This window comes from Psittacula echo, assembly GCF_963264785.1.
Source record: "Psittacula echo genome assembly, chromosome: 1".
NCBI classification, from domain to species: domain Eukaryota; kingdom Metazoa; phylum Chordata; class Aves; order Psittaciformes; family Psittacidae; genus Psittacula; species Psittacula echo.
Window position 1 is genome coordinate 44,264,266 of NC_137735.1, and position 15,285 is coordinate 44,279,550.

Below are 15,285 nucleotides of genomic sequence, written 5' to 3' on the forward strand. Positions count from 1 at the left end.
TCAGTAAGTACCAATATCTACCTTCAAAATACAAAGTCTTAAACTGTTAATTTGACATTGTAGTTTAATATGAAATTTTCAAATAGATAAATATCCTTTTGATAGCTTCTTCCATGAAATAGAAAGTTACATCAACTATTAAGACTGGCCTTGTCTTTCCCCTTCCTCATTTCTTTATATAATGTTTCAATTTATGAAGGTGAAATATATGTAAGTGGTCCACAATATTAAGGTTTGCATAAGAATAAATCTGGATGTAAATTTCTTTCAGTTTTCAGTGCATCATAATGAAGTTACATTGGTTTGTTTGAAATCTGTAGTTTTACATGTTCTTGCACAACTTTCAACAAGGTGCCATTGTTTATGCAGATGAGAGTAGTTGTTGATCCCCTTCTCTATATGCAGGAAAATGCACTATGTTGCAGTGTTACCAAATATCTGTTAAGAAATATTGCAGTCTCCTCTGGGATAAGAATATTTTTCTTGCTAATAATAAAAGAGCATTAGACAAGTATAAAGCAATGCATATGTAGAAAACTGTACCAACAATAGAATATGAAACGACTGTTTCTGAATGTCATTAGTACGAATACAAAAGTATTTACGAAAATGTCCTACGACCTGATAGTTCTTAAAGATGTCAGTTGTAATTCTGGACTTTTTTCTAATAAGTAATAGAATGCTGGTGCATTTATCATGGTAGTGCTTTGCCAGTTCAGGTCATCTGCAACATGAGTTATAGGACTCTGAAACACAACCAAAAATCAATACCAATCTAAGAAAAGGTTTTCAAATAATCTACCCAGAATTTTGCACTTGATTGCAGTGAATTCTGGGGCAAGATGTGGGGAGTTTACTTAATAGATTGGAAATATATTTTTAATGCTGGCATATGCAATAAAGTTTATAGACTATACATAATTTCAATAATGCAGTTTAAAAATTGTCCGGAATATTGGCAGAAAATACAGTGATTTGTTTACATTTAACATTTAACATTTCAGTCCTGGTAAGATAAAGATGATAATAGATATATGCTAGGTGTTTTACACTTTTAGGTTGTGAACAGTGCATCACAGGAGATGATATTTAAAAGAAAATATTGATGAACATGTGATTGATAATCATCTCTTTTTCTTCATTTGAGAAAAAGTGTTGAATTTTTTGCCACTGCTTTTCTATTAAGTCTTTTCTGAGGCTTTTCCTGGTTGTTTGGTCAGCAAGCCTCTCATATGAGTGTTGAATAGTTATGACAAAACGTTCAGTTCAGCACAACCTAATTGATATTGTGGTTCCAAATACTAGTACCTGTATTTCTTTTTGCTGTTGTGCCAGATGGATTACCCTATTTCTGCGATATTTATTCATGTCCACACATGGCATATCAGTATTGTAAACTTTTATGGTATGAATTGTGCCAAAGTAATATTGCAGTCTGTCACTGAACTTTAACATTTTATTTTGATAGGAGCAGACCTGTAAAGATGTTTATGTGGTGGTCAACTGTTTTACTTCTTGGATGCATTTTGCTGGGAGCAGACGGGTGGCCAGCCAAGGAAAGATACGACTTTCAGCCTTATCAGCCCCTAGTAAGATTACGTCACAAGGTACAGATTATTCTCTAGCACTTCTGACTTTTCTTCCGTGATGGAGGGATAAATTATACACCAGCCTTGTCTTGTTTGTGTTTATTGGAGTAATACTCAGAATTAACTTTTTCAGTAACAACACCTGCAAAAATAGAGACTTGATCTGGCAAATAAAGGGGTGCTGGTTTGATTTGAAAGTCCAGAAATCTGTCAAAGATAGTGAGCTAAACTGTTCTAGTTTCACAAACAGAGATTATATATATCAACAGAAACTTGGAGAGAGAGCCAGGAGAGGTTGTCTCTAAAAGCAACTGTCAGCATCTGCTTGAGGCAATGATTTGTCCCAGTACTTGCTGGATTTCAGGCCAAGCAGCCCAGAACTGCCTGTCAAAGAAACATACTGTTGAAGTTAACTGATCAACAAAAACTTGTCTGCATGAGGTAGATGTTCACAGCGCTCGTTGAATTTAGGAGTTTTGAACTGTGGCGTAATGCAAATGTTTCCTGAGATTCTGGGTTTCCCAGCTTCAAGATCTGTATGTCATTCAAATTTTGCCTACTTGCCACACCTTTGTCATGAATCCAGGACTTCCAAAGCAGTTCTCAGCTAACGAATCCTGATGCCCTTCTGGTAGCTAGGAGGGAAATTGCCATGGTAGTTATATAATACAAGGAAAAGGGCTGTACTATCTCCATGGGCTGTCTGAAGCTATCTGATCAGCTTCTTTGTTTCTTCTTGGCATGGTAATCATTGAAGCAACATCTAAGGGGCCATACATAAGGCCTACAATCAGGACAACAAAGATGACAAAACTTCTTTTCCGCCTTCTTCTGAATGTGGGTGCTTCAACTAGAAACTCTAAATGTTAGTTTCTATTAATTAGTTATATAGTTAGGCTTGGAAAGGACCTTAAAATCATTAAGTTCCAATCCCCCTGCATTGGGCAGGAGCACCTCACACTAAACCATGCCACCCAAGGCCTCATCCAACCTGGCCTTGAACACTGCCAAGGATGGAGCATTCACAACTGCCTTGGACAACCCATTCCAGTGCCTCACCACCTTCACAGTAAAGAACTTCCTCCTTATATTCAATCTAAACTTCTCTGTTTAAGTTTTAAGCTGTTACCTCTTGTCCTATCACTACAGTCCCTGATGAAGAGTCCCTCTCCAGCATCCTTACAGGCCCCCTTCAGGTACCGAAAGCCTGCTATGAGATCTTCATGCAGCCTTTTCTTCTACAGGCTGAGCAGCCCCAACTTTCTCAGCCTGTCTTCATACAGGAGGTGCTCCAATCCCCTGATCATCCTCGTGGCCTTCCTCTGGACTTGTTCCAACAGTTCCATGTCCATTTTATGTTGAGGACACCAGAACTGCACACAATTCTCCAAGTGAGGTCTCACGAGAGCAGAGGAGCAGGATCACCTCCTTCGACCTGCTGGTCACGCTCCTTTTGATGCAGCCCAGGATATGGTTGGCTTTCTGGGCTGCAGGCACACACTGCCGGCTCATGTTAAGTTTCTCATTGTCATTTTTCTCTTCCACTTCTTTATATCTGAAAGTTGTAGGTGATAAGTTATTACCTGATTACCTGCTCTGGTTTCAGATATTAAGCAGTTTGCCCCAGAAGAGTTTACTCTTGCTTTTGGCATTTGATTCTATCTATCTCAGCATATAAAGAGGAGGACCTGATAGCTGAGTTCTCAAACAAGTAAAATATTTGCCTATTTGCTGATTATTATACACTATCTAGGTTAAATATAAAAAGTTTCTAACAAATTAAAAATAAAATATTATAATTTAAATTTTACTACAAAATTATGCATCCTCTTGGGAATGCTGTTCAAGTAGAATAAAGACTGCATCAGACCCCAGACAAATAAATACATAACTATGTAAGCACATAGGTGTTTACACCAAATATTTTGAAAAACACAAACTTTGTCTCATCAGTTTACTTCCACTTGCCAGCTTTAAACAAAATACAACAAAATAGGACAAATAAAATATTTTGAAATCCAGAATGACTGAGGGAGACCAGTAATGAAATCATGGAATGAAGCATGTGAGAGAGAAATCACATGTACAAAAACCACCAGAACGATGCCATGAAGAATGTGAGAAGAATCAAGAACAGGACATGAGGTGTAGTGAACATCATTTCTGAGATTTAGATAGTCTCTTAGATTATTGATTGTATGTGCAACTAATAATATGTTGCTGTTTCTTAATAACACTTCTAATCCTCTGATGATGCTCATATAATATTTAGAATAGGCTGTCTTAAACATTTTAATATTGGAGGCTTTGTACACGCACTTGTGCCTGTGTCCACATACATATATATATACACACATGAAAGGTAAGAGACTTTGCCTCTCTATTCATTATATATTTTTGAAAAACATATAAAAATATGAATATATACAAAATAGAAGCAAATGGAACATCCTGTAAATAGATTTTGTATTTTCAAAAAAGATAAAGCTTAAAGGGAAATAAAATGAGTCTTATAAAAAAGAATAAAAAAATAGAAAAAAGAATGATGAGGCATGATATAAAACTTTATTCTGAAGAAAACCAAAGAAAATATGTTGTTGGTTTTTTTTAACTAGGCAATATCTCTAGATGAAAAAAAATGGTTTATAGTTCAGCTTTTGGTATTATGGATACATATTAGTATAAAAAAAACCCTAAGAGTGCAGAACTTTTCTGAAGACAATTTTTAAAACAACTTCTGGTATAGATACACTTATTCAAAACACATAAATAATATATTAAGGAAGACTTCCTGCTTCAGTCAAACACTTGATATATCAAGTGTTCAGATTAAAGTTATGAGAGTAGAATACTTATTACAAACGGAAGATGATAATGCATACCAGCAGAGTTACATTTTCTTTGATCAAGCAATATGTATGCAAGTTTATGAGTGCAAAGATTTGAAATAAAAAAAGATAAAAAACCCTCCAAACCATCCCCCCTCCATAACTGCTCTTGCTCTAATAAAAGTTTATTCTATTTAGATGGTAGTCCAGCCAGAGGAACTCCAAATGTCAGACTGCAAAGAAAACCAATTCTGTTGGTACTTAGGTTTTACTTTGAAAAAAATTGTGTTCATGATAGAAACCATTCATATAAAAAAGGGTTTGCTTTTCTAAGAGGCATTATGACCAAATTCAGTGCCTCATGCACAGAAATTGCAAGTAGGCCTTTAGTCTGAATGCATGATAGTCTGAACGCGTGACAAAAGCATGTGTAAGGAAATAATTTTATAATTAGGCAAAAACTTTATATGTAACAAAACTTTTCTTTTCTCTTTTTTTTTTTTTTTTTTTTTTTTTTTTATTGTGAAGGTGACGAAGCACTGGAGCAGATTGCCCAGAGAGCTTGTGAAATCTCTATTTTTGGAGCTACTCAGAAGTCTGCACAGGGTCCTGGGCAACCTGTTGTAAATGACCATGCTTGAGCAGGGAGGTTAGGCAAGGTGATCTCCAGAGGTCTCTTCTACCATTCTGTGATTCATTATAATACATAATAAATAACGACCTATAATATAATCTGTTTATATATTTTTTATGATTTATATATTTAGGCTAATAGTTGTGGTATTTTACTGAAAGGTTTAAAGATATTTTAAAAAAATTAGAATTAAAAAAAATCTTTTATGAAAGTTTTTAATAAAGTTTTTACAAAATCTTTTATTTAAAAAATGTTTTTAGAAAATCTGAATGTTGAGTTATAACAAGAGGCAATATTCCTCAATCTACTGTTTTAATGGGTTGACAGTAAAATATGTGCTGAATAAAATTGAGAAGTTCTTTATGTTTTAATAACAAATATTTATAGCACCAATTTGATTAATAGGTTGTCCAAAGTATTTTCAAATCATTTTACTTAGGAAAATACCTATATCATCTTTATCATGTCCATTAGCATTCCTTTTGAATGTTGCATTCAAAAAGGACAATGAACATGTATTTTTCCAGTAACAGAATATTCAGATACATAATTTTCCTCCTCCACAGATGGCATTGTCTGTGTTCATGGTTCCATAGATTTTTGGGTCTTTTTAGATTGTTTATAATAGATTAAATAGAAGGACTGATTCTTTAAAAATTATATGGTGATATCTCATGATACTTGCAATAGATTAGAATATAGCTAATTTAATTCTTATGCCACAGCTGTATCGTTTTTCAGTGGTGGAAATTCTTATTGATAGAAATTTTCAGTGCTGCAGTGTATAAGATTCTACATCCAGGTTTTCTTTAGAAGATAATAGTGCTGCCTTTAAGAAACCAGCATTTTCAGTAGCAATTGAAACCACTATTGTTCAGTCTCCAACATTACTTTTTTTTTTTTTTTTGTTAAAACTGCAGAAAAACATAGTAAAATATGATCTATATAAATATATAAATATATATAAATATTTATATTTTATATAAATATAAAAATATTTAAGTATATAGATGGCTAATTTCTGAGTCTGGGCTGCGGTGTTTCCTTGGCTAATGTCACAGTAGTTTGACAGTATGTGAAGTTGCCATGTTTTGGCACTAACTGAAAGTTAGATCTAGTGCTATAGACAATGCTGATTTCCCAGCTTTCCTCTTTTTATTCTTTAAATATGCAGTAATATCTTACTGTGTAGAAATAATTATTTTTGTGTTAAACTTGATCTGTAGGAAATAACAAACTATTCTCCAGTTAACTTTGTAATTTATCATATGCTGTATTAACAAAAGGTTTTCTAATTTTATTTTATATTAGTTGAAACTGCCTTAGTATTACAGTGGAGTTTTTAATATCCAGTAACTAAGATGAGTTGCTGACTTTCAAGTATTAGCTTAATTTTTTTTGGAAGTTTTCTAACAGAAAATCTGCAGTAATTTACAAAATATAAGTCTAAGAACTTGCAGCAGTTCGTGCCTAAATTATAATTATGGCCCAAACTATAATTACAGTACTGTTCATTACCATGGCCATTATAATGGCAATGAAGATCAAACGTTCAATTGCATCATTTATATATGATGGGAAAAGATGAGTTGACTTGAACTAGAATGGAGAAAAAATATTACAAAGCATTGCTCTAAATTTATTTTCAGTCCCCTTCCTTTGTTAAACTGCCACAGCTTACACTTACATGGTTATGCTGAAAAATATCAGGCTATGTCTGAATAGCTTGTGAATTTTTTGTTAAGCCAGTTAATCTTGGTTATTCATTTGTCAAAACACTGAAAAAGTTTGTAAGGGACTTTCCATTTGGGAGTCTTTTTGCATTGCTGCTGAAGTATTGTATGCAATTTTTAAGTACCTAGGTTCCCACCTGAAATCATTAGGAAGAATTTATAGCATCCTAATGAATATTCTTGTAATTTGCATTTTGTCTTGTTTTACCAAAGGGCTAATGGAATCTGAGTCAGACGTGCAGTGCTCACTCTTGTCTGGGTTATTTGTCCAAACTAAAATAGCTCTTTTGACTTCCTGTGGGAAACCTGCCTCTCTCCCTTTTTGCCTCTCCCTCCGTTACTACTGTTGCTGTTTGCTGTTAAATTAGGCAGTTCAGTTTTCATTAATTTAGGCCTCAGGATTAGGTCAGTTTAGGTTTAGATTAGAATTGGGTCCATTTTAGAAGTGTTTAGGCAATAATGATTTTGAATGAATGAAACAAAGCAAGAGAGCAGACAGAGTGGCATAAGCATGCACTTCCAGTTTCTTAAAGACAAATTTGAATGTATAAGCACAAAGCGTAGAATATATGTTCTGCATTTATGTTTTAGCCTAAAGGTTATAAAATGTTCTACCTCAATTAATAGCACATTCTGTGTTGTAATAAAATGCCTGTAAAATACAGGCAGGCTGAGTATTCAATGATTTTATTTTCATTTAAGGTATCATAGCCAAAAAAGAAATGTGCAGACAGTAGTACTTCAGGATTGAAAAGTAGCCTGAGCTTTCCTTGTGTGGTCTGGTCTCCAAACAACCTAAGGTTTATAGTTCACAGTGTTTATCTGGCAAGCCTGTTTGCCTGCAGGATCTGAGAAGTCATAAAATTTGATCCTCTAAAATCCTCTGTTCTAGAGAGAGAGAGGGTAGAAAAATTCATTGCAGTAATATGCAGCAGTGACTTCTGAGGACTAAGAACAGAGCTCTTCCTGAGCATGTCAATGCTGCTCTCAGCTGTAAGGTAACAAGAGGTTTTTCTTCCTTCTGAGGCTCCCTGAACACAGTATCTATGTCCTATGCAAATTCCAGGATTTCGTTTCAGTAACAAAGCTCACTTTCTTCCCCCACACCCCCTCCTTAATTTATTTTCTAACTGTAGTCAAGAAGTCTTAGGAAACTTATTTTAAATTTTATTTTACTTTTCTCAGGGAGAGGGATACATTCTGCATTCTAATCTGCTTTTTCCTGTGGGCAGTAGCATTCAAAAGGCATAGCTAATTTTTTTAAAGTCCCATTACAATCATTGCATATTAATAAGCTGATGCAAATTAAACATTATTTTTGCTGTCTCTCAGTACATGCTCAAAGCATTATTTAAGAAGTCTTAGGAAAGCTGCCTGTAAAATCTGTAAAATTTCTTGCAACTAGTCATTCTCTGGTCATTCATTGGGGGGTCTGGGGCAGGAGGATGGCAGAGTCTGGAATTAAGGCAGGTGTAAAGTTCTTTCAAGCTGCCTGCTGATGCTTCCATCGCTAACTCATTAGCAACACATAGCTGTAAACTTTAGTCAAATCTTTGAGGCTACTGAGGAAGAACAGGTTCATCTTTACTACTGTACTGAATCTTTTGCTGTGCCTTTCTCTGTGGTCCCATCACTGAAAATCACCACTGTGGAAAAGTTTAATCTCACCCAGTTATTTTAAGAGGTGACAAGAACCAGGTGTGTTATCTACCTTTTGATTAACATTGCCTTTTTAATTTCACCTGTCAGCTTAGCAACAAAGAATAATATATAAAGTAGTGGTTGATGAAGGTAATGTAATCGTCTTCTATAGTACTCAGCTTGGCCTTCTCACATTGTGCTCTAGGAAGAAGATTTACAGTTAGCCTCTGAATAGATTAGACAATGGTTTTGTGCCTTTCTGGTGTTTGGGAGTTGATGCAAACACAATCTATATCAGCTATTATTTCAGATTCTTGGTTAGTATTTTTTTTCTTCCATATTCCGTTAAAGTGGCAAATCATTGTCACAAATCACAATCAAAATCAAAGCAAAACAAAGCCAGAAGGTGTTTGTTTTATATATTTCTTGAGATGCTTTGCTTTTGCTCAGACTTGTGCAGTTTCAATTTCAAAGATGATGAAAGAGGCCAGATACTTGAAGTGTATGTTGCTACATTAAGTTTATGGGGTCTGGCTGCTTTCCCATGCCCTTCTTCCTGTCTCTTACCCTTCAGATCCTCAAGACTACTCTGTATGTAATTCAATCTCTTTTATTATTTTTTTTCTATCATTCAAATGTTTTATTTTATTCTTTTCCATGGCTTCTTTTTCTCAATCACTGTTTCCAGAGATTTAATACCTATTTTCATTACCTAGAAGACAGTGACTTTTATCTTTATTTGACCCTTATTATCTTGTTTTGTTAAAACAAAGGTTATATCCTGTAGCATAGACATATGCTTATAATGTGAAAAATAATATGTAAAAATCAATATCCAAATATTATTAAATAATAAACGTGTATAAACATGTACAGTAGCCTTTCCTTTTGAGAGTTTTGTAGCTGAAAAGCTCTTTGAGTTTATCTTGCTTGTTTATAAAGCAAAATATCAGTGAAAAAGCCTCTTCTCTCATTTTAACTTGGGGACATTTATTACTGAAGTAGTCTATGCTTACCTTAAAATGCCTCCCGTTCTGGGTAGGGTGACTGCATAGATTACAATAGTTGTCATGACATCTTATTTTTATTCCTACTTTTTTTTTTTTAATTGCTTTTAGGATCATGTAAGTAGTCCCGTTCAGGGCATTCTGTTTGTTTCTGATAACTTAATCCATGGTAAATCTTACCAGACAAGAACACTACATCCATCAGTATGCTCAAATCCCTTCAACTGAGAGCTAAGCAAATATGATGTCTTTCAGTTTCGGATTTTTTTCCCCATAAGTAAATAAAGCCAAACAGCAGCAACAAAAAACCCAACCCACCCAAATGAAGCAACCTGCAAAAAAACCCAACAAACAACCAAGCAACCACAAACCACTGGGTTTATTTGTCTTTCAAATAATGGTGCTAAGCATCAAGCTGCCTATTGAAAACATTAAAGGTTTTGATAGCTCTGCTTAGGCCTGATACACAAAATAAATGGAGATTCTAATGTCAGCTTAATGAAAAGGTATCTTAATTATGTCCATTTTGATATTTATGCATTGGTATGAGTATGCTTAAGTGCTTTTAAGAACATGGCAGGTTAATGCGTAAAACATAAAAGTCAAAACAAAGATCTCTCAAACTTTAATAAAAAAAACCCAACAAGTGTTACTATTTGTTAAAAATGATCCAAGAGATGAGCAAGAGATTATTGTTTCACTTGGCATGTTTTTTTTAGCTCTTTGTCAATTTTAAGTTTTCATTTAATGTAGTTTGTTAACTAGGCTACATTTATACTGTTCATATAAATGAATGTGAGGTATCAACAATGCAATGTATGAACAGTACATTTATCTAAAATAAGTAGAACAGCAATAATTTCTTTAGCTCTGTGTGATATTAATAACATCTGCTTAATGCTCATTCTTCATTCTGTGAAATAACCTTTTGCAATTGAATTCCTTTACTCAATATGTTGTAACAAAATATTAATTTGAAATAAGAAAAATCTTACAAGCTTATTCCTTCTATGTCCCCTTGTCCCATGAAAACAAACCAAACAAAAATTATCAGTCATTTGTTTAATGTATAGCCTATAACTCTGGGTTTGTAATCTGGAATAAACAGCCTATCACTCAACTGTAATTTCTAAGAAGTAAGGTCTATCACTCTTCTGAGGCATCAGCACAATCTCCTATTCTGTAGAGTGGCTCAGGGTAATGGTATTAACTTCTATTACGGTTACCTGAAGATTACAAGTAATAAAAAATTAATATTATATTGCCTGAATAGATTTTACGCAGTTTTCTTGGTATATCTAACATTAGGTGATGTTACATGATTTGATCTAACAATTCTGCTGAATAAAAAGATGTTACAATTAACAGTGACTAAACTATTAACAATAAACTGATCCTAAAAATTGTGAAAGACCCATCCCATTGCAACTGATAGTTTGTGTTTTATTTCTGGTGGTGGTTTTTTTGGTTTTGGTTTGGTGTGTTGTGTCCCTCTTCCCCCCCCCCCCCCCCTTTTTTTTTTTATTTATTTTGTTTGTTCTGTTTTTTGCTGTGAGGTTGGTTGGGTTTTTTTTGTTTTGTTTCAGTTTGTTGTTTATTTTTTAAGGTCTGAGCATTAGCCAGTCTGACTTCCCATATAAAGGTCTCCCATTTCTGTAATTCATTCATTCCATCTGTAACTTGGCCATATGTAAAGCATGTCTTTCAAATAATTTACTGAGTCTTCAAATACTTTCTCTACCTCAATATTTTCAAATTTGTAAATAACAGAGTTCATCATTTGGACACAAATGTCTTTTCCTTCCAATGACTGCTTCCTGGTATCTACTCTATCATTAGATGGAATGTAATGAAAGTCTTTGGTTTGGTATAAGAAAATGTTTGCAAGACATTATTTATAGTTTATTATTAAAAGCAAACACTGTTTTAATTGTGCCTACTAGTATCAGTTCAGGGCAGGGAAGAAAAAAAGATGTCTTTATATAAAGAAGGAACTGTACTATATCTATATATATATATTTTCTTTTAACCTACTTGCTTCCAGCATGAGCTCCAAGAGAAAATAATTAAAAGCTTTACAATACTTTGCCTACTTCACAGTAGGGAAACTGTAACCAATTGTTGGCATATCTGCAGTTTATATAGCTTTACTTTGTGATTCATTTTGAAAAGTTAGTTGAAATTCAGCAATCAAATGCTGAGCTAATCTTGAATTTTCAAAGATTCAGTGGAAAAAAATATCATCCTAATTTTACTTTGCAGTTTCCTGAATATCACACAGTAGGTAATATGGTATAACCTTTCATCAAATCTCTGGTTAAAATGAATGTATTCCTCAAGTATATAGTTGAATATATTACAGAAGGGCAACGGATTAATATTCCTATGATGAACTTGTCTTTTTCCTTTGTAATACTACATTATCTGCCATTGTAAGATGAATGGTAGAAACAGAATATAATTCCTAGAAATTTCTCAGCATATTGGTTTTAATCAATATGATAGGTGTACTACAATTTCACCCGTAATTATGTCCCAACACTGACTAAATATTACTTGTATCCCTGGATTGTAAGAAGGTGATTGAGGATGACTATGCTCTCTAATTGTCATTCTTCCTGCAGATTTTCTTTTACCTAGACAAAAATTTGCGAAGAGGAAAGATAAGACCTAAATGAGCTTCAGACAGGCTGAATTATAAAATGCAATGCACATTATGTTTTTTTTTAGAAAATTACACTTAAAAACCATCTCCGAAATTTTTTAAAAAAGGAGGTGGGTTAGACAAATTACTCCCATTGATGTCAGTGGGAACTGTGCAGCTAAGATCCATCTATACTGGGTTTTTCTGGGAAAAAAAGCCTACTATATTATCAGGAAATATAATATTTCTCAGTAATTGTGAGGGTACCTGGATTTTTAGGAGCTGTCATGAGGGTGAAGATAACAGAATACCCATCAAATACTGTCCCTTAGAATTTCCAGTGATCATTTAGTAAGCTAAAATATATCCTCTTGGAGATCTTTCTCCCCCTTCTTTGTCAAAATAAATATATACACTGAATATGATTAGCTTATGTGCTAGAGGAGATGAATATACTTTTCTACAGCACCTTATCTCCACTGTCCTATGTTTTCTTATTTTTTCTTGGTAGCCTGGAAGAAAGTATGTCTTATACTGTCTATACGTGGAAAAGTAATTCTACCCTGAATGACCATTTCAAGTTTAAAGCAAAATATGCACAAATAGCAATAATCTACTTCTGTATAACTATCATTTATGTAAAATTCATAGCTTCTCCAATTCAGCTAAGCAGAATTGTAGCCTGGATTTAACTACATAAATTGGCTTATACAAGTGTCCTGTGTTAAGCAGTAGCAGTCATTTTTCTCCTTAGTAGATGGTGCAGTGCTGTGGTTTTGACTTTCAGCCTGCGAACAACGCTGATAACACCGATGTTTTTAGTTGTTGCTAAGTAATGTTTAGGCTGACCAAGGACTTTCTGAGTCTCATGCTCTGCCAGGGAGGAGGGGAAGCGAGAGGAAACAGAGACAGGACACCTGACCCAAACTAGCCAAAGAGGTATTCCATACCACAGCACGTCATGCCCTGGAGGTAAAACTGGGGGCAGTTACCTGAAAGGGCTAGACTGCTGCTCGGGTCAGGCTGGGTATTGGTCGGTGGGTGGTGAGCGGTTGTATTCTCTTCCCTTGTTATTTCCCTTATCATTATTATTATTGGTGGTAGCAGTAGTGATTTGTGTTATACCTTAGTTACTGGACTTGCTCTTATCTCAACCCATGGGAGTTACATTCTTTCGGTTCTCCTCCCCATCACTCCGGGAGCCAGGGGAGGAAGAAGAGGGGGAGTGAGCGAGCGGCTGCGTGGTTCTGAGTTACTGGCTGGGCTTAAACTACGACAACAATCTTCAGTATATAAGCTATTTTGGTTTTAGTGGTACATATTTCAATGCAAAAGTGTATACTTCTTCCACCGTTTAAACCATGGATTAAGTATTTTAGTGATTAAAGCACTGGAAAATCAGCAACACTGCACAGCCATATATAACACCGGTAGAACTTTCTTCTGTCATGTACTATGAAAGATGTATTTGGTCTGTCATCAACAAAGAAAGTACAAAGTCATATTAAATAAGTTATAGTTATGTTTTATTTCTGTAAGAGTGAGCTGCCTAAGAAATTTACCCAGGGGAAGCTTCTATGCATGTTCTGTTGGGTTAAAAAAAATAAAATAATAAATTATTACTACTTTTTTCTATTCTGCTCAGAACTGTGGCCAGTTGTTTCAGAACAATTGCCCTAATGAAAGCAATGTATGTATGAAAGGGTAACAGCCTGTGAAATAATTGATCCTTAACACCAGCATGAAGATTTTCTTATTTTTTGCATTTTAAAAAAGACAAAATTTGGAAAACAGGCCCTTCTCTACTTCAGTAAACTTGAAAAAAGACTGTATTTGGCCTTTGCTTACTGTTTTCTTGGGCCTGTTGAATCCTTAAGATTCTTAAATTCAAAGATAAGATAAAAATCAAAACTATTTTTCAACTTCTTTTCAACTGCAGTAGTAATCAGGGTATATAAGCCTAACTCTAAGGTGCTTCTGTTGAGAGCTGCCTGCAGCCCTATGCACGGAGGTCTTTTTACACTAGGCAGCAGTTTAGGAAATGTGTCTACGTGAATCATGAACAACTCTGCCAGAAGAATTGTTGCTTTTAAAATGCATTCATCTTTCTCTGCCTATTTTGGAAAAGGATTATTTTATTGAATGTAATATATGGTGTATACATTTGGTGTATACAATGTTACTGTGAGATTAGCATGAAGTTTGCGCTTGGTACTACAGAGCATTAAGAGGTAGACTGTAACTTTATCCCAGATTTCACCTTGAAGATGATGGTTTTTCATCTGCTCTGCTTTACATGATCCGAGGATTCCTTTAAGACTAGTATGTGCCCTATCAACACATCTGGGGGATAATGCCTAAATAGAAAAACTGTGGATTAGGCTTTGTGTAGAACTTCCACAGCTGGTAAGTGGACAGAAGAAAGTGCTTCTTTTTTTGGACCCTGGTCTAGAGACAGTTTTTCTTAAAAGTATATAGGTATAGAAAAGATGATGTGGAACTTCTGCATATTGTTATTTCTTCTCTGCTTCTGCTTCACTTTGAGGGGTTGTAATTTGCTGCACACGAAGAGGAACAACTGCTTTATACTTCCCTTCCTGGGACTGCCGTGATTGTTCTCTGTATTCCTTGGGGTTCTAAATCAGCAAATCAAGAAGCAAATCATCAGATTGCACAGTTCTCCCCACCTCTGTAGGGCTGGCGTTTTGGGGTGGTTTTGTTTCTATTTTTTAATGAAACAAGTCTTTCAGTCTTGTATCTAGGCCTCCCAAATACAGTTGGGTCCATTTCCATAAGGGCTCATGAATTCAAGATTGCATCAAATTTTCTCCAGAGGCCTGTAAGGCTTGTTTTAAGAATGTAATATCTAGTAATACCTAATCCTGGGAATGTCATTGCTTCTGAAAACTTCAACAGCTGTATATTTTACTTTATCTCTCCCTAGCTACCTTGCTCCACGTCTTGTTTCCTTCACACAATCTTACATTCATGTGGTGTGTTAATTGATATAAGAACAAACTGTGGTATACTATTTTACCATAATTTGGTGCCATAAATGGTGGCTGTCTCTAACAGTACTGGGCTGTGTATGCAGAATGCCAGTGCAAGAATCCTGCTGCAAGCACTAAATTACAAAGCGCTCTTTGTAATTTAGTAATTTACTAAAAGTAGGTAGTGTTCTGAAAAGAGCAACAGGAAAATGAATCATT

At 34.8% G+C, this 15,285-nt stretch overlaps 1 protein-coding gene across 1 annotated transcript in view; it reads left to right on the plus strand.

Moving 5' to 3' along the window:
* Positions 1-1,484: 1,484 nt before the first annotated feature.
* FSTL5 (follistatin like 5) overlaps positions 1,485-15,285 on the plus strand; it is a gene marked incomplete at both ends in the record, with an annotated part of 323,640 nt that continues 309,839 nt past the window's right edge. The window contains one exon of the mRNA XM_080617101.1: positions 1,485-1,607. Coding sequence (XP_080473227.1) covers positions 1,485-1,607 — 123 coding nt within the window. The remainder of the gene's footprint in view (positions 1,608-15,285) is intronic.